Below are 24,901 nucleotides of genomic sequence, written 5' to 3'. Positions count from 1 at the left end.
AAAGAGAGAAAGAGAGAGCATGAGCAGGGAGGAGGGGCAGAGGGAGAGGGAGGAGCAGACTCCCCCTTAGCAGGGAGTCCTATACAGAGCTCAATCCCAGGAGCCTGAGATTTGACCTGAGCCAAAGGCAGATACTTAACCACCTGAGCCACCCAGGCGCCCCTGGGTATTATACTTCTTAACTGCCAATCTGATTAGTGGAAAAAAAAAAAAATCTCCGTTTTTAACTGTATTTTTAAATTATGAGTAAGACTGAGCATCTTCTCACATATTTACTGGCAAATTGTGTGTTTTTCCCCAAAGTATCTATCTCTAACCTTTGTCCATTTTTCTATTGTGTGTCTTTTCCACTGATTTATAAAAACTCTTTTGGGGGGGATCCCTGGGTGGCTCAGAGGTTTGGCACCTGCCTTTGGCCCAGGGCGTGATCCTGGAGTCCAGGGGTTGAGTCCCACATCGGGCTCCCTGCATGGAGCCTGCTTCTCCCTCTGCCTGTGTCTCTGCCTCTCTCTCTGCCTCTCTGTGTCTCCCATGAATAAATAAATAAAATCTTAAAAAAAAAAAACCTCTTTTGGGGGACACTGGGTGGTTCAGTGGTTGAGCATCTGCCTTCAGCCCAGGGTGTGATCCTGGAGTCCTGGGATCGAGTCCTGCATCAGGCTCCCTGCATGCAGCCTGCTTCTCCCTCTGCCTGTGTCTCTGCCTCTCTCTCTCTCTCTCTCTCTCTCTCTCTCTCTCTGTGTGTGTGTGTGTGTGTGTGTGTGTGTCTCATGAATAAACAAAATCTTTAGGGGGGAAAAAAACTTGGTACACTAGGGAAAATAGATCTTTATCCTATGAATCACTGTGTATCCATCGTGTCTGACTTTGTTTATATTTTGCTCTGGACAAGTTCCTCATTTTTATTACAGTCAAATTCATCAATTTCTTTTAAGTATCTTTCATCACAAACAGAAAAACCATAGCCATTCCAAGATTATCATTTTAAAGGTTCACTAATATTTCCTCTTAATATTTTTATGGACCTCTTTTAACCCATTTAATACAGTTAAATATTAGAGTCACACATTATTTATTCTGATGTAAAGAGCATGGATCAAACCTCAAAAGAAGCTTATTTACAACTTAAAATTTCAGTACTCTTATTCCAACAAAGAGTGCCAGTCCTACCCCATAACAGGGAACATTTATGAACTCAGATTTTTAGCCAGCTACTGTTCGAAGTGAAAATCTTAGGGATCCCTGGGTGGCGCAGCGGTTTGGCGCCTGCCTTTGGCCCAGGGCGCGATCCTGGAGACCCGGGATCGAATCCCTACATCGGGCTCCCGGTGCATGGAGCCTGCTTCTCCCTCTACCTGTGTCTCTGCCTCTCTCTCTCTCTGTCTGTGACTTAAATAAATAATAAATAAAATAAAATAAAATAAAATAAAATAAAATAAAATAAAATAAAAAAGAAAATCTTACAAAGTTACTAGTGATTACCCCATATTACAGGTAAGTAAATTAAAGGGCAGAGGAAAGGTACACCACTGGTAAGGGGCAGAGACTACATCTAAATTCAAGCTGTCCATCATCAGAATTGGCTCTTACCTATCAAGCTATACCACCTCTGGACTATCAACAAAACAGCCTCAAATGCACACCAGAAATAGATCTAAATGAATTCTCTCACTATAAAGTATGCTTTTCCTTTTCCTATCAAACATAAGTTCATTTAACTGGTTTACCTAAAGCACTATATCTTAATATATCTGAGCAACATTTAACGTAAACCACATCCAAAGCACAGCCTGCATCATTATGTCCAGTCTTTATTGTATCTCATGTACATCGAGGTGGTACTGTAGAATCATCCACTTGCTTGTGTCCTTTTTCATCTCTATAGCTGTGCCACACTGGAAGCAGGATTCAGTCTGTTTTCTAAGAACTCTAAACTGTACTAAAAATTCTGAAGCCCGGGATCCCTGGGTGGCTCAGCGGTTGAGCGCCTGCCTTCGGCCCAGGGCATGATCCTGGAGTCCCGGGATTGAGTCCCACGTCGGGCTCCCTGCATGGAGCCTGCTTCTCCCTCTGCCTGTGTCTCTGCCTCTCTCTGTGTGTGTCTTTCATGAATAAACAAAATCTTAAAAGAAAACAAAAAAAATCTCAAGCCCAAAGCACTCAGTGTGGTTCTTTTGTGGGCAGCATCCCATCTCCCTGGGGTTTTGCAGGTCACAGGTCATGAAGGTGGAGGCAGTGTTTTCACAAAGGCTGGTGAGTGCTACTAACATCTGGGGTTTATCAAGCATGCTTTACACCAGCTCTGCGCAATAGTTCCCAAGAGAAAAGAGTCATGGCACCCAGAACACCAACAGCACTGCTTAAGGCCACACTTGCTCACACCAATCCTTCTAAGTGCTTCAGCTCACTTAACAAGTCCATAGCTTTTCCTCGACCTCTTCTAATAAGAGCCTTATAGAATAGATCATTCTACATATCTATATATATTCTATATATCTATTTTGTGATCAGGAGCTCTGGGCTTTATATACAGTACTAATTTTTTTATTCTCAAAGTCTTACAAACATTAGGAAGAGGGAATGGAAGAATTATTACCGACTGGAAGAGAGGAAGGCGCATCCCCCAAATAATCTGGGAACACTCTCAGACTCTCCATATTGAGGGCAAATGGAATGAGCATTAATTAGCCTTCTTCTCCAGCACTCCAAGCCCTGCTTTCTTTCTGCCACACCACAACAGTAAAAAGAAAGCAGAGACTCAGCTCTGCTGGACCTCTTGCTTCCAAGAAAATGCAATCCCGTGACAACCCTCATGGCTCTCTCCTCCCCCCATCATAAGGAAATAATTTACTGCTTCATGCTTTCCAAAGCCTGCAACCAGAAGCTACTGCTAGGCATCATATTTTGCACAGAGCAGCTCATCGGTTAACCAGCTCTCTCTAAATGGCCTAATACCAACCTGCAACTTTCACAAATGACATCACTCGGTAGGAAAGCACACTCTTAAAAATTGCTGTTAAGAAAGGGAGACAGAACATGGAAGACTCCTAACTCTGGGAAACAAACTAGGGGTGGTGGAAGGGGAGGAGGGTGGGGGTTGGAGGTGCCTGGGTGGCGGGCACTGAGGGGGGGCACTTGACGGGATGAGCACTGGGTGTTATTCTGTATGTTGGCAAATTGAACACCAATAAAAAATAAATTTATTACTAAAAAATAAAAAAAAAAACTGCTGTTAAATCCTATAATCCACAGGGCAAACCTTTCCGGGGGAAAATGTTAAACAATTGTTTGGGGGTTTAAGAAAAGAGAGGACAAAGGTGTATACTGGTTTTATTACAGCAAAACATGGTACAAAAAACCAATATGGGGCACCCACCATAAGATGCTTAAAATCTATAGTCATGAGCTCTTTGTTGCTCTGCAAAGACACCAGATGGCTCAAAAAAAAAAAAAAATCCACCTATTCCCTCTCTTGTCATTTAAGTGTGAACTGTGTACTGGGCACTGAGCATGGCAAAGGCCTGGGAGCAAGGTGGCAGCAACCGTGCCGATTTGGTGTTTGTCTTGGAAGGCCCTGAGCTCTGGAGGCCTACCTCCTCTTCAATAACAAGAGAGGGTGGGCATGTCGCTCCCTTAGGGATCCTGCTATCTCCAGAGGTCACCTATGACTTTCCAGATTCTCATAGGCCATAAGCCATCCAAAAATAGTAACCCACGACCAAGAGTGAGACTTTAGGTGGCTTGCCGCCAATCAAGGACTTCCCAAGATGGTTCTCATTTCAAACTGCCTGACCATTATCCTTAAAAACTGAGTGTCCTAGAAGTTCCAAATATTTTGGCTTCCAACTGAAATTTCTCATACCCAAATGCCCAATTCCCCTTTGTCAGAATGTCCCAATTTGCAGTTTATGGTTTGAGTGAATATTGGGGATTCCCATAACCAGCAGGATCAACCCAACTGTGGTCCTCTTATGGCCCAGCAGTCATAGTCCATGTCCACCTTCCACACTGCCTGTCTCTTCTGACTACTACAAAAACCAACTGCCGGGACACCTGGGTGGCTCAGCAGTTGAGCGTCTGCCTTTGGCTCAGGGCGTGTTCCTAGAGTCCGGCAATCGAGTCCCACATCAGGCTCTTTGCATGGAGCCTGCTTTTCCCTCTGCCTGTGTCTCTGCCTCTCACATTCTGTGTTTCTCACGAATAAATAAATAAAATCTTAAAAAAAAATGCCTCCCTCTCCAAGATCCTAGCTGGCAGGTCATTTCAGCCTTGGGAGGCCCACAGGAAGAACTAAACCAGAGCTCCCCAAAATTAAGGAGAGCTGCTTTCAAAGAGAGGAAGTCTCTGGAGTTCTTTGCTTATTATAGTACAAGAAAACTGAGTACTTGGAGAAGCAGAAGAACCTCGCAGCCACCTCCAGCACCAACTTTTTGGGAGTTGGTCCAAAAGGAGGCAGGGGAGCCAGCTCCTCCCTCACGCAGCTAACAGGAGTGTGAAATGGTTGGGCAGCCTTAACGAAGAAGGTCTCCAACATCCAAGGCTTCTGAGCTATTCATCCTATAGTCAGTTCTGCTATACTTGCTTTGAAAACACTAACTTGGGGCGCCTGGGTGGCTCAGTAGGTTAAGCAACTGCCTTCGGCTGAGGTCATGATCTCTGCATCCCAGGATCAAGCCCAGAGTCTGCTTCTCCCAGTGCCTGCTCTTGTACTCTCCTTCGCTTTCTCTTTCTCTTCCTCAAAGAAATAAATATATCTTTAAAAAAGAAAAACATAAATTTGTTCCAACAGGATTGGTATCATTTTTTCAAAGATTTATTTACTTGAGAGAGAGACAGAGAGCATGAGACTGAGCAGGGAGAGAGAGAAAGAATCTGACGCAGATTCCGCACTAAGCGCAGAGCCTGACACAGGACTTGACCCCACAACCCTGAGATCACGACCTCAGCTGAAACCAAGAGTCCGACGCTCAACCAACTGAGCGTTGATATTAAAAGAATTCAGGGACACCTAGGTGGCTCAGTGGTTGAGTGTCTGCCTTTGGCTCGGGTCGTGATCCCGGGCTCCTGGGATGGAGTCCCACATCAGGCTTAGGCCACACTTGCTCACACCAATCCTTCCAAATGCTTCACCTCACTTAACAACTCCATAGCTTTTTCTTGACCTCTTTTTCTTGACCTGCAGGGGGCCTGCTTCTCCCTCTACCTATGTCTCTGCCTCTCTCTGTGTCTCTTATGAATAAATAAAATCTTTTAAAAATAAAGAGTTTAGAGCATGTCACCCTAATATATGACACTTTGGCATATTGAGCATTTTGAGTTAAAGGCACTTGAGAAACAACAGGTACAAGAAGGGCACTCTGGCCTTCCTTTCTCTTCCTGAAAAAAAAGAGATAAATTCCCTTAGGAAAGGTGCCCTCCGGGCAGCCCAGGTGGCTCAGGCAGTTTAGCGCTGCCTTTGGCCCAGGGCATGATCCTGGAGACCCGGGATCCAGTCCCATGTCAGGTTCCCTGCATGGAGCCTGATTCTCCCTCTGCCTGTGTCTCTGCCTCTCTCTCTCTCTCTCTCTCTCTCATAAGTAAAGAAAATCTTTAAATAAAAAAAAAAAAGAAAGGTGCCCACCCTGTATCAAGAAGATGACATACTTAGAAAGACCAGAAGCTGAGATGGAGAGAATCCTATATAGATAGACCATATTAAAATAATTCTTATCTTTCTAGTAAGTCTCCCCATATAGTTAAATCACTTTTCCATACAACTGCCCCTCTTTCTTCAACCTAATATAAAAGCAAGTATGTCAAGACGCCTGGGTGGCTCAGCGGTGGAGTGTCTGCCATCGGCCCAGGGCATGATCCTGGGGTCCCGGGATCAAGTCCCACATCAGGCTCCCTGCATGGAGCCTGCTTCTCCCTCTGCCTGTGTCTCTACCTCTGTCTTTGTGTCTCTCATGAATGAATAAATAAAATCCTTTAAAAAGAAAAAAAAAAGCAAATATGTTTCATCATTTCTTTACATCTTCATTTCATTATGAGGGCTCCCAAGTCACATATAATTTATATTAAATAAATATGCATGGTTTTCTCCTGTTAATCTGTCTGTGTCAACCAGAGATGCTAGGACGGTCAAAGAAAACTTTTTTCTCCCCTGGCACAGTAGGGAACAATCTGAACATAGCAGGATGTGTAATTTTGTCTGTGAGAGACACCCACTGAAGGCCGACAACTAAAATCAGCTCTACTGAGCTGCATAGGAATACATGAATGCACACACTTTAACTGAACCAGCACTTATGAGCTTCTAAAACATACATGGTATTACACCTTTCCATCCAATTTCAGAGAACCTTCCTTCTGTGACTTCACAGTTACTCACAAGCTGCAACTCTTCCAATACCCATTTCCCATTTCCACAAGCAAATTTCAATGTTTTTCAAATCAAGTGCCAAACTTTTCACAGTATTTATGTGTTTCTTAACCATTAAACATTTGTAAAATTGTAGTATCAACTTTAACTAGTTTCCTTTTTCTTTTTAAGTGTGTCACTGACAAAGTTTTAAATGCTATGCCCCAACCTCATTTTTCCCTTAAGACCTGTGATTTTTATTGTGCAATTTTGCATAGTGTGGTTTTCAAGAATGTATATTCACATTGTGTTCCAATATCTAACCTAAAGAGGAATGAGCATAGAGAAAAACTATTATTTATACTAGTTTGGGGTTCTTTTGTTGTTGTTGTTTTTAAATAATACACTAGGGGGAACTGGCTGGCTCAGTTTGTACAGCATGTGACTCTTGATCTCGGGGTTCTAAATTTAAACCCCATACTGGGTGTAGAGATCACTTAAAAAGATAAAACCTTAGAAAGAAAGAAAAGACTAAATGTTCTAATAAAAGGAAAATAATGAAATATACGTTGATATGATCAATTAAATGTGATACAGTGATTACAATTTTTTTTAAGAATTCCTACAATATGCAAAAAGAATTCCTAGGATATGTGAAAATGTTCACAGTATCATGTGATAAGTTAGGATATAAAATAGTACATAAAGTACAGTCAAATTTATTGTATTTTAATATTAAATAAAATAAACCACTAACAAGGTTGTTCTCTCTGGGATTATAAACATTATTCACTTTCTTCTTTAAACTTTCCTGTATTTCCCAGATTTTCTATAACTGTGTTATTTTTATAAAGCAGAAAATATAGTTTTAAAATTTCATGAATGTTACTCAATTAATTTGCTATAAATAATCAGTAAGCATCTAGTAAATTGACCCACTTATAAGAGTTTCCATCACTAATGGGGAAATTCTGACTCATATCCCTTCTTCAAGATGCTACAATACTGGAATCCTTACAACAACATTAGAAGAAATAAAAAGGCAATTCAGAAGAGGATAGAATGCTTGAAATATTCAATATTCCCCCCTCAAAAAAAAATAAAAAAAACAAAGAAGGAGAAATGAAAATGGCCTTACTTAGCCTTAATATCAAGCATGAATAATTACATTAAATGTAAATGATCTAAACATCCAATTAAAAGGCAAAGATTGTCAGGCTGATCAAAAAGTAAGTCCCAACTACATATAGTTTATAAGAGACACACTCTTAAATATAAAATACAAATGGGTTGATGAGACATTTGGCTGACTTAAGTCAGTAGAGCATGCAACTCTTGATCTCTGGGTCATGAATTCAAGCCCCATATTGATCACAGAGCTTACTTTAAACACACACACACACACACACACACACACACTGTAAGTTAGAAGGGTGGAATGGCCATCAGACAAAAACTTAAAGATACAGAGCATTACCAGAGATACAAGAGATCATTTATTAAAGGAGCCATTCAGGGGCCCTAGGCGGCTCAGTCAGTTAAGCATCTGACTCTTGATTTCTGGTCAGGTCATGCTCTCAGGATCCCGGGATTGAGCCCATGTCCAGCTTCTCGATGAGTGAGGAGTCTGCTTGAGATGTTTTCTCTCCCCCTGCCTCTCCCCTCACATGCACATGTGCACTCTCTCTCTAAAATAATTAAATAAATTTTTAAAAAATAAAGGAGCAATTCATTAAAGGAACATAACAACCCAAATTTTTTTACACCTAATATAGCTTCAAAATGTATTAAACCAAAAAATTACAAAACTAATGGGAGAGACAAAAACATAATCATATTGGAAAATACCCTTCTCCTGGTGACTAATAAAATTAGAGGATTACTACGACCACCACCGCTGCCACTAAAAAATAAAGGAGATTTGACCAACACTAGCAATTAACTTGAACACTATACCCAATAACTGTAGAATATGTGTTCTTTTCAAGGGCACATAGAATAGTCACCAAGATATATCATATTCTTGGCCATAAAACAATAGCTTTAAAAGGAATTAAGATGTACAGAATATGTTCTTCGATCACACAAGAGTAAATTTGAAATCAATAGCAAAAATACCCTGAAATATCCTCAAATATTTGGAAAATAACACACTTCTAAATAACTCATAGGCCAAAGAATAAGTCATAAGAGACGTTAGAAAATACTTTAAACAGGGATCCCTGAGTGGCTCAGCGGTTTAGCGCCTGCCTTCAGCCCAGGGCATGATCCTGGAGTCCCGGGATCAAGTCCCACATCAGGTTCCCTGCATGGAGCCTGCTTCTCCCTCTGCCTGTGTCTCTGCTTCTCTCTGTGTGTGTCTCATGAATAAATAAATAAAATCTTTAAAAAAAATGTATCATTAAAATTCATTAAAAAATACTTTAAACAAAATAACAAAAATACAACATCAAAATATGTGGGATGTAAATTATGGCTTTAAATACTTATTTTCATGAAAAATGAGATCTTTAAAATAATGGTCTAAGCTTTTACCTTAAAAAATAATCAGGGACAGCCTGGGTGGCTCCGTGGTTTAGCGCCTGCCTTCAGCCCAGGGTGTGAACCTGGAGTCCCAGGATCAAGCTCCCTATCGGGCTCCCTGCATGGAGCCTGCTTCTCCCTCTGCCTGTGTCTCTCCCTCTTCTCTCTTTCTGTGTTGCTCATGAATAAATAAAATCTTTAAAGAAAAAAAATCAATGAAACAGCAGATTAAACTCAAGGTAACTATTAAGACAGAGATAAAAAGCAGCAATCAATAAAATAAAAAACAACTGACAATGAACAAAATTATCTGTTTCACAAGGTGTTTTTTGTTTGGTTGGTTTTTGTTTTTTTTTTTTTTTAGAGAGGGAGACAGAGAGAGAACCTCAAGCAGGCTCGATGCCCAGCGTAGAGCCTAACACAGGACTGGATCTCACAACTCTGAGTTCAAGACCTGAGCCAAAATCAAGAGTGGGATGCTTAACCAACTGAGCCGCTCAGGTAAGCCTCTTTGACAAGTTTAAACTCCTAGACGAAGTCATTAAAAAAAGAATACAAAGTGCTAGTATCAGCAATGATTAAGACAACATGATTAACTGTTAGTCATATGAAGATTATATATTCTAAGTAACAGATTTCTACAAAGGATTTGCATTTAGAAAACCCACTGCACTAACCCCAATGGATTGGAAAAATCAAGCATGGGATGACAAGATTAAACTATACTATAGTAGAAGGATCAACCTTCTGGTGGTATGAAAGAAATGGTCATGCAATGAAGGGAGTAGAGGGAGAAAAACCAGTTTATACAATACACATTTCCACCCTCCCACCTCTAAGTCAGCCCCCTCAACACTCTGGTCTTACTTCCAAGGTTGCCGTTTGCTTTTTGGTCAAACCACAATGAGTGGGAAGTACCGTGCTCACAAGACTAGAGTTTATCATACTAGTTCCTCATGCCATGTACTCCACATGAAGAGCCTCACTCAGCCTCCATTCCTACCTTCTTTTACGGGTCTTCCAGTACTGAAGAACCTAGAAAGGAAAGCCACATTACTCAGACTCCTTTACTCTTAGGAACCTGACAACTGGCAACACTCATAATTGGAAGGAAAACAAAATGGGGGCCGCCCTCCTGCTGTGATGTCTGCTGCCAAGCAAGGTCCTGGGACAGGGCAGGGAGTTGCATCAGCTAGACTTGGAGGTCCTGTGTTAAAGCCATCAGCTTCGGGGTGTCAAGAAGCAGTCATGGTGGTAACAACAACAGCTTCAGCTTCCAGACTTCTGGATTACAGCTATGGTACTATGTTCTCAAATCTAAGAGTTCAAAGGATGGTCCCTGATTCTTGCTCCTCTAGTTTTATTTTTTAAACAACTAATTTCCCCACCTTAAATCCCCTTCTGCTTAAAATACCACGAGGGGTCTTAGTTTCTTGCATTATAAATGACACCCCTGCATCACCACTTTACAGAGGACAGAGTCAAGGCTGTCTTCTCATATGGTCTTTTTCAACAATTATATAAGGGAAGCAAGACAGAAATTCCTTCATTTGATGAACAAAGAAACCAAGGCTCAGAAAATTTAAGAATTGGTAATGGCTGTGAGTCTCCAACACCAGAGGGGTTCAGATGTATACTGAGAGGGGACATTTAAAAAAAGACAGCTAAGCTTCACATGCAGAATTAAAAGGGAGGCCTTTTGAAGTCTCTTGCAAAAGTTTCTCTGATTCCACGATCTACTTCAAAAATCACCACAACGGCAAAATCTGATCTTTCCAGAGCCAGACTCCAGGATTTTCCAAAGAATAAAATCCCAAAGGATCAAACAAATATAAACAGAAAAACATGGGGGAAAGGGGTTAAAGGAGGAGGAAGAGAAAAATCAAGGGGACGGAGGCAACTGCGAGACTAAATTTCGGCAGCTTACAGAATGTAGAGTAAATGAGCTTCAGCATCCTGCAATCTGGACACAGAAGGTGTCCAAGCCTCTTCACCATGCATACCAAGGGCCAGCCCCAGGTTGGTTCAGGTTGGAACCTACTCCTCCTTCACAAGGGCAACCTGTTCAGATCCCTCTCTAAAATCAACCACAGGCCCACAAGGGAGTCATGGATGCCAGGCCAAGCAAGCAACCCAGGGCTTAATGCCTAACTTAATTGCAGCTCTACTTTCTCCCTGAAATGTAGTTCTCCTCACCTTCCATCTCCCTCAAGAAACACAGTCTTAACCATCAAGAACTTTGCAGTCAGCACCACTGAGGTCATGTGTCACATGGGCCCTCTCCACCCCCTGCAAAGGAAGATGAAAAAACCTATATGTTAAGACTCCTTGGAAAAAAAAAAAAAAAAAGACTTGTTCTTCCCACTAAGGGAAAGTGACCTTGCCTGAAACAATCCCTTTTTTTTTTCTTTAAGATTTATTTAGGGATCCCTGGGTGGCTCAGCGGTTTGGCACCTGCCTTTGGCCCAGGGCGTGATCCTGGAGTCCAGGGATCGAGTCCCACATCGGGCTCCCTGCATGGAGCCTGCTTCTCCCTCTGCCTGTGTCTCTGCCTCTCTCTCTCTCTCTATGTCTACCATGAATGAATAAATAAAATCTTTAAAAAAAAAAAAAAAGATTTATTTATTCATGAGAGATGAGAGAGAGAGAGAGAGAGAGAGGCAGAAACACAGGCAGAGGGAGAAGCAGGCTTCCCGCAAGGAGCCCAACGCAGGGCTGGCTCGATCCTAGGACCCAGGATCACAACCTGAGCCAAAGGCAGACGCTCAACCACTGAGCCACCCAGGTGTGTCCCCCCCCCCCCGCCTTTTGGCTAATAACTTCCTTGCCCCACTCTCCTTCCATTTAAAAACCTCCCATTTCCTAAAACTTCTTGAAGCTCCTTTCTACTTGCTAGATGAGATGCTGCTCGATTCATGAATTGGGGGCTTTCAAAATTTTATTTTTAAATAATCTCTACATCCAAAGTGGGGCTTGGACCCACAATCCGAAATCAAGAGTCAAATGCTCCGCCACCTGAGCCAGCCAGGTGCCCCGTATTTGTGAATCGTTTAATAAGGCTAATTAGATCTTTAATTTTATTCAGCTGAATTTTGTTTTTTCACTACCCCCAAACCACATTGGTTTCACCGCTGAAACCCCACATCTCCTACTAGTCACCGACCTCCCCTCTCTGGCTTCAGTTCCTTAGCTCCCCAACACTCTCTAACCCACAGCACCATAGCTTCTGCTCCCTGCAAACTAAGGCTGTCAAACTCCCCCCTCCCCCCCAGGAATCTTGGGATTCCCCCTTCCGAACTTCTAGGCTGTAGGGTGTCATCTGACAAAGCCAAAACCTCTCCCACCCCAAACCCCCACACTCTTCCCTCTCCATTAGAAGGCTGTGCCCTCCATCACTGCATTTTCTTTCTAGGTTTGCTACAGGAATGTGTCTGCCTTTTAATGTTTTGTGTTTGGTTTTAGAGATTTTAAGTAATCTCTACACCCTACGCGGGGCTTGAATTTACAACCCAGAGATGAAGAGTCGGAGGCTCTTCATGAGGAGACTGAGCCAGCTGGGAGTCCCCCTTACCCCCACCCGGAATATCTGCCTTTTAAATGGAGCTGTCTCCATTGTTGGTCTTTCCATTATCATTCTGCACTGGGACTTTTTGAGGTCTTAAAATTCCTCTGAGAAGCTGAAAAATGGTAAGAATTCTGTCCTAGGAAAAACTGTGTGACCGCAGGGCTGCACAGAAACCACAAGAGTCCATTTCTGAGGACCTAGTACCCCGGGTGCACCTCTGGGTTGGTTCATTTACTCCTAGGGAAGTGTTGCCCCTGATGAACTTGATGTTTCCTCCCCTTTCACAGGCATAAAAGGTCCAAAGCTGAGATACATAAACCTCAGTTCAGGTCTTTGTGGAAGTTCTGCCCCAGGAGAGATGTTATCCTAAGAATATCCAGCATCAATTCAATAGTTGCTCCCAAGCATGAAAGTAAGCCTAGTTATCACCTTGGACTAATAATATGCTCGATACCCAGTGAGTATTTATCAATTGACATATTGCTTTGGGGGTTGTAAGCTTTTTTTTTTTTTTTTTTTTTTTTCCCCCAAACAGCAAAGTCGCCACCAGTATTCCTAGGAATTTTAAAAAGAAAACCACAGGCCCAAAATGGTGTCACTTAGGTTAACCAAACTGCAGTTTCAACCCCTGAAAATGGAACTTTCAGCCAGTCAACATGGAATTTCCTGGTCCATACTATGATAGACCCCTCTCCCTTCCGTTCCCCTTAGGAAGGCAACCTTGCCTAAAACAATGGATTCTGTGCCAATAATTTCCTTTTCCTCCTCTCCCTCTTCTGAAAACCCTTTTTTGGGGTGTCTGGGTGTGCATTTGGTTGGGGTCTGACTTTGGTTTCCACTCAGGTCCTGGTCTCAGGGACATGAGATTGGGCTCCACACTCAAAGTGGAGTCTCCTTGAGACTCTCTCTCTGCTCCTACCCCCTGTGTTTTCTCTCTCTCTCTCTAATAAATAAACATTAAAAAGGGGGGGGGGTGAGAAAACCCTTCCTTTTCTGTAGACCTTTGAAGCTCCCTTCTACTTACTAGTTGGAATGCTGCCCAATTCATGAATCGATTAGTAAAGCCAATTAGGTCTTTAAAATTTACTTGGTTAAATCTTTTGTTATTTAGCAGGAATAATGCTACCAAAGCAGAAGAAAATTCATACTGATAAAGAATCCTATTACAGAGAACATTTTCATTACTATGGTTACAAAATACTGCCATTGTTTCTGAGAACACCACTGGAGGAGTTCAATGAGCATGGAGTCAACAACAAAAGACTGAATTCTTCCCCTTTTTTTGGTGAACCACACACTAAGGATTAGAGCATTAGGGGACTCAGTCCTCTGTGAAATTACTGAGATATAATTTAAGGACAAAAAACTGGAAAATAAATCCTATGAAAACCTTGTGGGCTTTGTTTCAAAGTGTAGTTGGCCAGTTTATAAAAATGATACTTAAACAGAAGTCTGATTTTCCAACTCTCCTAGTTATCGCTGCATAAAAGATTTAAGGGTTGTGTGCATGTGTTTTTCTTACTTTTGTTTTGACTAGACAGTTTTCATGAGGAGGGAAATGCTGTTTAAATCACTGTAAACTGCAACCCTACTTCAAACCTGCAAGTTGTTTCAAAACTTACTCTGTGATAAAAACCCACTCTTTTTCCATAACAGCTGCTTTCCTTAAACATCAGCTCAATTTTAATCTCAGAAGGCAAACTACAGAAGAAAAGCCAAAGTAAAATCCTGTTTCCTTTAAAATTCAAACAGATGTTTTATGTAATCAAATCAATCCACTATTTGAATTTCCTTATACACGCTATGCTGACTTCCATGTTATGTTCAGAAATCTTGCAAAGGTTCACTTTCGACTACTTGGAAAACCTGATCAACAAAGATTATCAAAGATAATCACAGCGGTTCAGATTAGTAACTTGATTAATGTTGTCAGGCTCCAATCTCAACCCCAACCACAAAATGTAATGAAACTTCACTGACAACGCTGCTTGACTCACACAGAACACAAGGTCTTATTAGCAGTGCTAAAAAGAAAACCACAAGCTCCAAATGGTGTCACTTAAGTGAAGATCCCAAATTAGTAAACAAAGACCTAATACCTAACTTAACTTCAATTTCAACCCTCCAAAAATGTAACCTTTAACCAATTGACCCGGGACTATCCTGATCAGCACTAGGAAATTTACTGATACAGCCATCCTCCTCCCCTTAAGAGGGTGACCTTGCCTAAAACAATGAATTCTTTGCTAGTAATTTTTTCCCATCCTTCTCTACCGTTAAAAACCATTCCTTTCCCACCCCTCCTTACCTTTAATTTTTTTTTAAATTTATTTATGATAGTCACAGAGAGAGAGAGAGAGAGAGAGGCAGAGACACAGGCAGAGGGAGAAGCAGGCTCCATGCACCGGGAGCCCGAAGTGGGATTCGATCCTGGGTCTCCAGGATCGCACCCTGGGCCAAAGGCAGGCGCCAAACCACTGCGCCACCCAGGGATCCCCCTCCTTACCTTTAAAAACCATTCCTCTGCGTGCTAGATGGGATGCTGCTGGATTCATGAATCAATTAATAAAGCCAATTAGATCTTGAGAATTTAGTTGAATTTTTTTAACAATTGTTATAGCTATACAGGTATTGAGAACAATTCAAAAGCTAAAATGTAACTGTGTCCAGTGGTTAATGCTGCAGACATGCCACCTTACATGATGACTTTTTTTTGGTAGGCTCCACACCCAGTGTGGAATTCACATTCACAACCCTGAGATCAAGACCTGAGCTGAGATCAAGAGTTGGATGCTTAGGGGCACCTGGGTGGCTCAGCGGTGAGCATCTGCCTTGGGCTCAAGGCTTGATCCCGGGTAAGGGGATCGAGTCCCAATCAGGCTCCCCATAGGGAGCCTGCTTCTCCCTCTGCCTGTGTCTCTGCCTCTGTGTGTGTCTCTCATGAATAAATGAATAAAATCTTAAAAAAAAAAAAAAAAAAGTTGGATGCTTAACCGACAGAGCCACCAGGCACCCAAGTCCTCCTTTCTGATGTCAAATTATCATAGGTGAACTGAAATGTAAGTGGACAATGCCATCCTCCCTGCTCTACCCTTGCAGCTCACATGAAAACACCTGGGACACTGGAAGATAAGCTGCCAAGTCTCATACTTGACTCAGTCCCAGATCTTGAATAAGCTGTGGGAAACCTAGAGGTGTTATTTATACAGAAAACCGGGCCGAATCAAGCACTGGGAAGAGATTGTCTCTCTAGTGGAGACAGTGAGACTGCTTCCACTCCCCACAGGTCGGCCCTCTTGGCTCTCCCAGCCAAGGCATCCCACATAGCCCAAAGCTACTTGTCAGCTCGCCCACATCAGTTATAAAGCAGCCCAAGAAAACAAGGCTGAGTGAACACCCCTCACCCTAACTCTCCAACCAACATGGCCACCTTCACCCTCTTTACTGTTTATTTTTTTTTAACATTTATTTATTCATGAGAGACACAGAGAGAGAGAGAGAGAGAGAGAGGCAGAGGGAGAAGCAGGCCCCATGCAGGGAGCCAGACATGGGACTCGATCCCAGGACCCCAGGATCATGCCCTGGGCCAAAGGCAGACGCTCAACTGCTGAGCTCCTGGGCAACCCTCTTCCCTGCTTTAAGACAGGTAACAGGCCACCCCCCAACCCCTCCCCAACAACCTAAGCTTGCCTAACTGCACATCTCCGAACACTCTTTCTGTATGAGCTCAGCAGTGAAGATATAAGCTACCGGTTCGACCTTAGGCAGTCAGCACCTTGTCAGTGTGGGACGCCAACCAGGTGGCACTTTACCTCATTCTGCCTACATTTTACAAAAATGAACAGAAAAATAAAAGTGCTGACCCTAGTGAGAAGACAGGAGTCACACTTAATGTAACTGAAACAGAGATGGGCACCTTCATATAGCAGGGAAACAGACTCAAACACCATCGAGAGAGGTAGTATCTGTAGAAATAAAGGCAAAAAAAAGCTCAAAGAAAATGTTGGAAATGACTGAAATATACTGTCAATGACGGCATTAAAAGGGGGCATAATTCAGATTTTCTTTGCTATTTTTGGTCTTTTAGAAATAGAAACACAAGCCTATTAACACACATGCTTATTAACTAACTTCCACTCGTTTAACTTTATTTAATACCTCTGGAGAATTCATCATGTTTGAAAGTAAAAGAATACTTACACCTGAACGTTAACCCAGAAAATATTAATGGCTACAAATGAGTGATTTGTGTCTGTTAAAAACTTCCCTGACCAGGACGCCTGGGTGGTTGAGCGTCTGTCTTCGGCTCAGGGTGTGATCCTGGCCCAGAGATGGAGTCCCACATGGGGCTCTCTGCAGGGAGCTGCTTCTTCCTCTGCCTCTCTCTGTGTCTTTCATGAATAAATAAATTTTTAAAAATCTTAAAACAAAAAACACAACTTCCCTGACCAAGGGGGCACCTGGCTGGCTCAGTCGGTAGAACCTGCAATTCTTGACCTCAGGGTTGTGAATTTGAGCCCCACTTTGGGAGAAGAGATTACTTTAAAAAAAAAAAAAAAACACTCCCTTGATCACCCAATAATTCCACAAAAAGAGGAGGATCACCCAATAATTCCACAGCACTACAGTATAATCGAATTTTACAAAGTAAAATCATATATACTAAGTATGGGTGACTGGACTTTAAAATATCAAAATATGGTTCTCTGGTGTGATGTTTTTCCCCCCTGTGTTTCACAAATACACCCAATAAGTTAAAAAAAAAAAAAAAAAAAAAAAAACCACACCAGTCATGGATAAAATGAACTTTTGCGCCTGGATCCCTTCCAAGGGTGGAAGCATCACGTGATACAATGAGGACCTAACATTTCCAATCACTATAAACAATGAGCTGTAGGGAGAGAGAGTTTTGTAACCAAAAGTACTCAATAGGGGGTTCAGCGAGGTAATAGTACACGCTCTGTCTAGGGGGAGAGAGGAAGCCCATACACACAGTAACCAGGAAACCATTCCTGTCCATCAGATGACCAAGTACTAGGGGTTAGGCAGGTCTAAGTGCACGTTTGGAGAGAACTCTCAAAGCAAGGGGAAGATCATTACCAAGGTAATGCTTCTTGAGCTTATTTACTTTTTGTAGAAGTCTTCATGGACTTCAGATGCCCTGATGAGGAACACCCATTCCAGCTAACACTTCCTCAGAGGCCACACTCTAGGTCTCCTGTATGGACTTTGGTCACCTCTAACTCCAATGAACCCAGATTTTGTTAACCAGCTTAAATAATGGTGAAAACTCCAAGAAATCTCAACACAAAGCAACTCTGCACAAACTCCTACAGGACAGATCTGACCAAGCTCTAACAGGGCTTCTGGCAACCTAAGGCTGCATCTCGAGGATGGCCCAGCTGCCTTTTGCCCTTCAGTTCTCATCTAGAAAAGCTCTGGGCAGTCAAAAGAAATTAACTGTCCTAGCCAACACCTGAGATAGGCCCTGGCCTTCCTTTCTTACCAAAGAGAGCTTACAATTGTGAATCCTTCCTGTCCCTTTGAGATGTGTATGTATTTCCTACAACTCTGGAGCGTCTTTCTCAAGGACCCAAAAGCCATTCCTTGGAAATGTAATTATCAGGAAGGACAGGGCCTGTCTCCCCAGGTCAGTGGAAGGACAATCCTAACTTGCCAACTAGCAGACACAGGGGCCTAATCCCAAGTCTACTAACCACCTCCCGTAACTTTCCCTTCCCTAACTCGACTGGGCCCCACTCACTCCTCCCTACTCCCTCATTCCCCCTTTAAAACTCCCTGCAGGGACCCCTGGGTAGCTCAGCGGTTAAGCACTGGAGGCCTTAGGCCCAGGGTGTGATCCTGGAGTCCCTGGATCGAGTCCCGCATCGGGCTTCCTGCATGGAGCCTGCTTCTCCCTCTGCATCTCTCATGGATAAATAAATAGAATTAAAAAAAAAAAAAAAACTACCTGCAAAAGAGAACAGAGCTCAGCTCTTCCCCTAGTGTCAGTAGTTACAGAAAATAAAATGTTTTCACTGCTTCAACATCTAGCTGTGGGGATCCCTGGGTGGCACAGTGGTTTAGCGTCTGCCTTTGGCCCAGGGCGCGATCCTGGAGACCTCGGATCGAGTCCCACGTTGGGCTCCTGGTGCATGGAGCCTGCTTCTCCCTCTGCCTATGTCTCTGCCTCTCTCTCTCTCTCTGTGTGACTATCATATTAAAAAAAAAAAAAACCATCTAGCTGTATGTCTCTGACCACAGCTAGTTCTGGGTGGTGGTCATGACTTTGTTAACAGGACAGACATTACAAACGGGCTTTCATTGGGGGAAACAGTAATTATTATGAACTGGCTGGAAATACCTTGGCCGGGGCACTCTTGCTCTTAAACGAACTGGCCCAACCACCACTGGATAGTGAATCTGCATCCCAGGAATGGCCCCGTGGCTGTGATCCACCCACGTGGTCTTGCTGGTCTGGCCGCCTGGGTGAGGGTCCTGCATACTAGATCACTGCTGCCTCTGCCTCGGGTGAGTACGCAAGCTCCATGTCAGTGCACCAAGAAGAGCAAAGAGCCGGAACATCATGAAGCCCCAGATCAGGCTGCCTGACTGCTATGTACCCGCCTGGCCAATAAATGTCAGCATGTGCGGCAGAATTTGGTCTGGAAAAGGCTAAACCTTATCCACCCACAACCACTGGCAACTACCAGTATCTATCAAAACAGCTGTGTATTCAAAACTGCCTGAGGCCCATCATACGCAACAATAATGAGCAACAGGTATTCATTACTTCTACATAATAAGAATAATAAGGAATGGCAGCCTGGTAGTTAAAAGGCCCAACCTGAGTCAGGTGGACCAGCATCGAGGCCTGGCTCCACCACCATGGAGTATCAGTCAAGTTCATTTATTTCTCTGTACTCAGTTGTCTGCCCTGCAAAAGGAAGCCAATTAGAACATTAATCACCCCTTAAGGTTGTTGTGGAAAAATGTATGCTCTAATGCAGGTAGAAACAGGCAGCCCATCGTGGGCATGACATACACCTCAGCTATCGTTACTACCATCATTAATGCCTATACTTGCCTGGAGTGAACCCTGCCGAGCTTTATTCTCAAATTGCCCTGTGAGCACTGTCTAGATTTTTCAATTACACATCTTATTTCACTTCTGACAGTATGTATTATCATTTTCTGTAGCTAGCTTTCCCCACACTGCCCCCCTAAATAAGTCGTACGTTCCCAGGAGAGCAAGGCAGCTCTACTCATCATCCAGTCCTCAGGGACCTGCCCCGGCACAGTGTGGAGTGACCACTCTCCCCTGTAATCTCTCCTTCCATTAGCATCCATTAGCAACAGCGTAAGTGAAATCTAAGTGTGTTTCAGAGTCGGTGCAAAAATAAGATGACCTGGGAACTATCCAGGTGCAGGTGGGTATTGGCTAGTAACAAACTAAGAGTTTGGGGTTCCTTACTCTGTGCTAAACTATGTACTTAGAGACTGTGTGTCTAGATCGCATATAACCCTTACAATAATCCCAGGAGGTATTATCACACCCATTCTACAGTCAAGGAAAACTGAGGTTAACAGAGGGTAGGTAACATGTGCACATTCACACCAGCCCTCGTCCAGATTTACCAATTCAAACCCAGACCTGAGTCCAGAGCTATTTTCTAGGTTATACACTGCTCCTGATGGTCCTTCAAGTTCCAAAAAGTTCTATCTCCAACCTAAAACTTCTCCCAACTTTCTTCAGATTTTATTTCTAAGTAATCTCTACATTCAACGTGGGGTTGGAACTCAATCCTGAGATCAAAAGTCGCATGCCCTACCAACTGAGCCAGCCAGGTACCCCTAAGTTTCTCCCCATTTAAACATCCAACTGGTGACTTTCCATACGCATGTAATTTATAATAGGCATCTCAAATGTAACAAAGCCTAAAGAAAACTAATTTCCCAAATGTCCTCCTCCCTTCAAGCCTCCCATCTCACCTAGTAAATGGCACCATCAGCAATCCAGTTGCTGGGGACAAATCCGCCATAGCGCTCATTCCCACACCCCACTTCCAATCCACACAAAAGTCCAATTCACCTCTAAAATTACCCCAGAAGCCAACAACCTCCCACTGTGAACACCACTACAGCCTACATTAAGGTAAAACATGCTCTCCTCCTCACACTACAGCAACAGCGGATGGCCAAGCGTTAAGCTCCATCAGGGGGCATCTTTGTTGACTGCTACAGCCTGCTTGCACATACAGGAGGCAGTTAAAAAATATTCCACTCAATGAACAGCTCTGACTGCTCTCCCTACCTCCGCTAGTCCCGGAGACGGTGGAGTCTTCACAGCTCCCAAAGTGATCTAAGTGTGGAGCAAACCACAGCTTGCCCTGGAACAGGCACAAAGCCCCAACTCCACCCGTGGCTGTCAGTCCGTCTCTGGCCACCTCTGGACCCGCCTGCCTCTGCCTCATCTGCTCCACTGATGACACTCCGGCTACCCTGGACCCCCTTCTGTTCCTCAAAAACCCTGCAAGGCTCCTTACCCAGACCTTGACATGGACATGCCTTGACATGCCTCTCCTTCCTGATCATTTCCAGTCTCGATTCCAGGAGCATCTTCTCAGACAGGCTTCCGCGGCAACCCACCCAAAGCCACTCTGCTACCAGGTCTTGTTACAGTACTAGTTCACTGTTTACATGCTTGTGAACACAAGCACAATTGGACGGACCACTGAGGAAAGAGATGATGTCTGTCCGGCTCATTGCCCTATCTCTAGCTCCTGGCACATAGTAGGGGTTGTGATATCGTGACACCAGAAATAGAGATTTGGTTTTCCTTCAGTATGGGAAGTCCATGAGACTTCATCTGAAGTGACTGGCATCTGAAGTGTGTGGCGAGAGGCAGTTGTATCCAACTAAGCCCTTAACCTGTGGGATAGTAAATCCAGGTGGCGTCATAATCGAATTGAATTGTAAATCCAGTTAGTGTCTTGGGGAAATTGGTTGGCGTGGGGGCGGGGACCCACACATTTGATTTCAGAAATGCTGGGAATAAAACAGTTCATGGGTGCTCAAATTAAACAAAAAGGATTGGTTGCATAGAAAAATTACTTACCAATTTTTTAAAATTGTTTAAATAAAGGGACTGTCAGACTTAGCTTCTGATGGTGCTATGAGTTGTTTTTAGCACACACTTCTTAGTAGCCCCATCCGAAAGACGTCATAGTGTCATCACCCCCTCACTGCATTGAGACCCACCACAGTGTTCCCTCAAGCAGCCCAGAGAAAGGAGAAGTTAACTTTCCTGTGATGAATGGCCAGGATTTGGTTCTTTCCAAAGTCCTGAGAGGGGGATTTTAGAAACAAGTCATTAAATCCTGCCAAAATATCAACCATACCAATAATTCTTTTACAAGACCACTTGAGTACCGGTAATCATTTTCAAAGCCCTAAATTAGCTGCTTGGAGTCACAGAAGGCCTCAAGGGACTAGGGGAGGGCAGATGCCCCTAAATATCTATAATTACTAAATAATGGGAAGTGCTGCACCAAATTGGAAAGCATCTCAAACAACAATGAAAGATCTGCAAAGCTTTGAGATCGGGAACATTCGGAAAACAGCCTTTCTAGTCCATCTTAGTACCAAAAGCCCTGGTAAAGTGGTAAGCATCCTCTCTCCCTCCTTGCCTGACTTAATGCAAGTCATTACACCTCAAGTTAAAAACCTCAATTTTCAGGGGCTGGCTCAGTCGGTGGAGCACGCGACTCTCGGTCTCGGGGTAGTGAGTTTGAACCTCGGGTTGGACATGGAGACCACTTGCGAATTAAAAAAAAAAAAAAACTCACAAAAACTTCAATTTCCTCGTGTATGAAAAGGTCAACGTGAACGCAAGCCAAGTACAGTATTAGACCTCAAAAACCAGGAGAACTTCACACAGCCGCTGGAAGGGGGGCGGATTATCTGCCAACACAATCGGCGGGTTAGAGACTCTCAGAGTTTAACCCCCCGCATCACGCAGGGACCGGCCTCGATTGCCGCAAGACTGAACGCATTAGAAACCAGGCACATCCCAGTACCTGACTGCTCCCGAGGGAGAGTTACTGGGGAAAAAAAACACACCATTAAAATTATGTACGGAAATGCTGTGCAGAGAGGGGCACTGGGTGCCTCAGAGCCTTAAGCGTCCGCGCTCCGCGTCGGCTCAGGTCATGAACTTAGAGCCCCGGTGCAGCCCCACGGCTCGCCGACGGGGAGCCTGCACGCCCTCCCCCTCGCTGCCCCTAACCCCGCCGTGCTCGCTCTCAAATAAATAAAATCTTCAAAAAGAAAAAAAAAAAGCAAAAACAAAAAGAGAAAGGGAAAAGAGACGCTGTACAGAGTGGGGAGGATAGGGAGGAGGGGGCTCCACGTCGGGAAGGCTTTACCTTTCGTCGCTTACTCTGCTTAATCAGCACTAAAGAGTTAAAGCCCAGTAATTCCGCCCGGATGCGCTACTGGCCAGTAGGAGGCGCCCATCCCAAGGAGACAGACGCGGTTCAAGGTATTCGCCGTCCGCCGCCCGCGGAGCCGAGGCGAGGGACGGAAGGCTCCGAGCGCGAGCGCAGGAAGCGGGGCTGGCTCCCCCGCCCGCCGGCGCCCCCGTGGCGCGCGACCCGGGTTTCGAGGCGCTCCCGCAGGCCCAGCGCCGACACTCGGGGCTGCACGACGCCCAGCGCAGCTGCCTGCGCCAGAGGACCCGAGTGTCGTCCGCCGCACGACAGAGGAGACGCGGCCCGCACGCACGTCCTTTTCCGGGCTCGTCGGGGAGGCAGAGCCGGGTGGACCACGGAGCTCAGCGCCCCGGCGAGACCCCCCGGCAGCCTGGGGAGCCCGAGCCCGAGCCCGAGCCCGAGCCCCGCCTGCCCCGCCCTAGGCGAACCCCGAGGACCGGACCGAGGACCCCGGGGTCTCCTCGGCGCTTTCCAGCCGCCCGTCCCTCCCAGCCAGGGCACCGGGCTCCCCCGACGGCTGCGCGCCGCGCTCCGGCCCGAGGCAGCCACGCAGACGGCGCAGCGGCAGCCGCGGCACCCACGCCCGGCCCCTCGGAGCCAAGGATGCGGGGTGCGCACGCGGGGGAGCCGGCGGTGCTGGGCGCCCGGCCCCGCGCTCACCTGGCCCGCGCAGCACCGCGCTGACATCGCGGCGGCCGACGACCACCGGCGTCCTCGCCCGCGGCCCGCTGCCCTCCGGCCCTCGCGCCACCTCCAGCCGCGATCTCCCCTTTCTGGAGCAGCCCGCTCCTCCACGCCGAGCAGCCGGGTTGGAAAGCCAGGCACCGCCGCCTGGGAGCAAACAACCGCCGCCAAGCCCCGCCCCGCCCCGCCCGCCCCGCCCCGCCCCTCGAGCCCCGCCCCCTCGAGCCGCAGGCCCCGCCCCTCGCGCCGCAGGCCCCGCCCCGCCCGGCCGCGGCGCCGCAGGCCCCGCCCCCTCCCGGGCGCCGGCGGCCGAGCAGGCTCGCGCGGGGCCCGCCCTTCCGCTGGCGTCAGGCGGCGCGGCGGCTGCGCTCACTTACCGGAGGGCGGGGCCCGCGTTCCCGTGCTACCGCGCCCGCTCGCGGCCCCCGGCGCCCGCGGCCCGATGCACCGGCTGGATGCCTGCTGCAGGGAGCCTAGAGCTGCACGGGGCGCCTCACCTCCCTCCTCGGCTCCCTGGGACCCGGGCACCGGGCTGTTCCGCCCTGCTTCCCTCTGCCCTCGGGGGGCCTCGCGAGCGCCCTTGCAGCGCTTCCCTGGAAGCTGATCTGTCTTCCAGGCGCGGCCTTGCTGCCTTCCACCCCGACCTCACTTTATTTATTTATTTTTTATTTATGATAGTCACAGAGAGAGAGAGAGAGGCAGAGACATAGGCCGAGGGAGAAGCAGGCTCCATGCACCGGGAGCCCGACGTGGGATTCGATCCCGGGTCTCCAGGATCGCGCCCTGGGCCAAAGGCAGGCGCTAAACGGCTGGGCCTCACTTTAAAGGGGGCCCCACAATCGCTAGAGGACGTGCAGAGGGTAGCGCCCCCTGTTCTCCCTACCCAGATCTGCTCTCCTCGCGGCCACTTCAAGGCGTTTGTTAGTAAGAACTTAGCGCCAAGCCCTTCAAATTAGAACTTTAAAGTACCCATTTTAGAAGTGAGGCCACGGAAGCCCAGACACGCTCAACAACTTGCCCAAAGCTTCGCAGCAAAACTGCAGAAGCAACCCTGGGACAGGCAGTCCCCTGTCTGACCCCCTTGCACTTGATGCCAGGCTTGCCCCAAGCTGAACTCGCCTCCAAGACACAGCCTTTGGCCGCGGAGGGTGTTGCTGCGCAGACGAGAAGCTGGAGGGGGGAAGGCAGTCGAATGGGAACTGGTCCTGAGTGTTTTATGAGCTGCTCAGGATCTCCTAGTATCTCAAATGCCAGAGTTTATAGGAAGAAAAGTCATGGCGCAGGCCCTACTCAGAG

At 45.7% G+C, this 24,901-nt stretch overlaps 1 protein-coding gene and 1 long non-coding RNA gene across 3 annotated transcripts in view; one reads left to right on the top strand and one right to left on the bottom strand.

The window, feature by feature from the left end:
- SERINC5 (serine incorporator 5) overlaps positions 1 to 23,762 on the bottom strand; it is a 102,635-nt gene extending 78,873 nt beyond the window's left edge. The window contains exon 1 of one of the 2 annotated variants that reach the window (XM_038532459.1): positions 23,582 to 23,762. In XM_038532459.1, the coding sequence (XP_038388387.1) occupies positions 23,582 to 23,608 (27 nt within the window). In that variant the 5' untranslated portion in view covers positions 23,609 to 23,762. Of the gene's footprint in view, positions 1 to 9,866; positions 9,886 to 23,581 lie in introns of those variants that run through there. The other variant, XM_038532460.1, reaches the window with a different exon arrangement.
- On the top strand, positions 12,414 to 13,792 carry LOC111095161. Its single transcript, XR_005356820.1, has 3 exons — positions 12,414 to 12,550; positions 12,716 to 12,885; positions 13,540 to 13,792. It is a non-coding gene; the product is annotated as an uncharacterized LOC111095161 (long non-coding RNA).
- Positions 23,763 to 24,901: the final 1,139 nt, after the last annotated feature.

The sequence above is a fragment of the Canis lupus genome, chromosome 3 (genome assembly GCF_011100685.1).
Source record: "Canis lupus familiaris isolate Mischka breed German Shepherd chromosome 3, alternate assembly UU_Cfam_GSD_1.0, whole genome shotgun sequence".
Classification (NCBI taxonomy): domain Eukaryota; kingdom Metazoa; phylum Chordata; class Mammalia; order Carnivora; family Canidae; genus Canis; species Canis lupus.
This window is presented reverse-complemented; position numbering and strand designations above follow the sequence as displayed.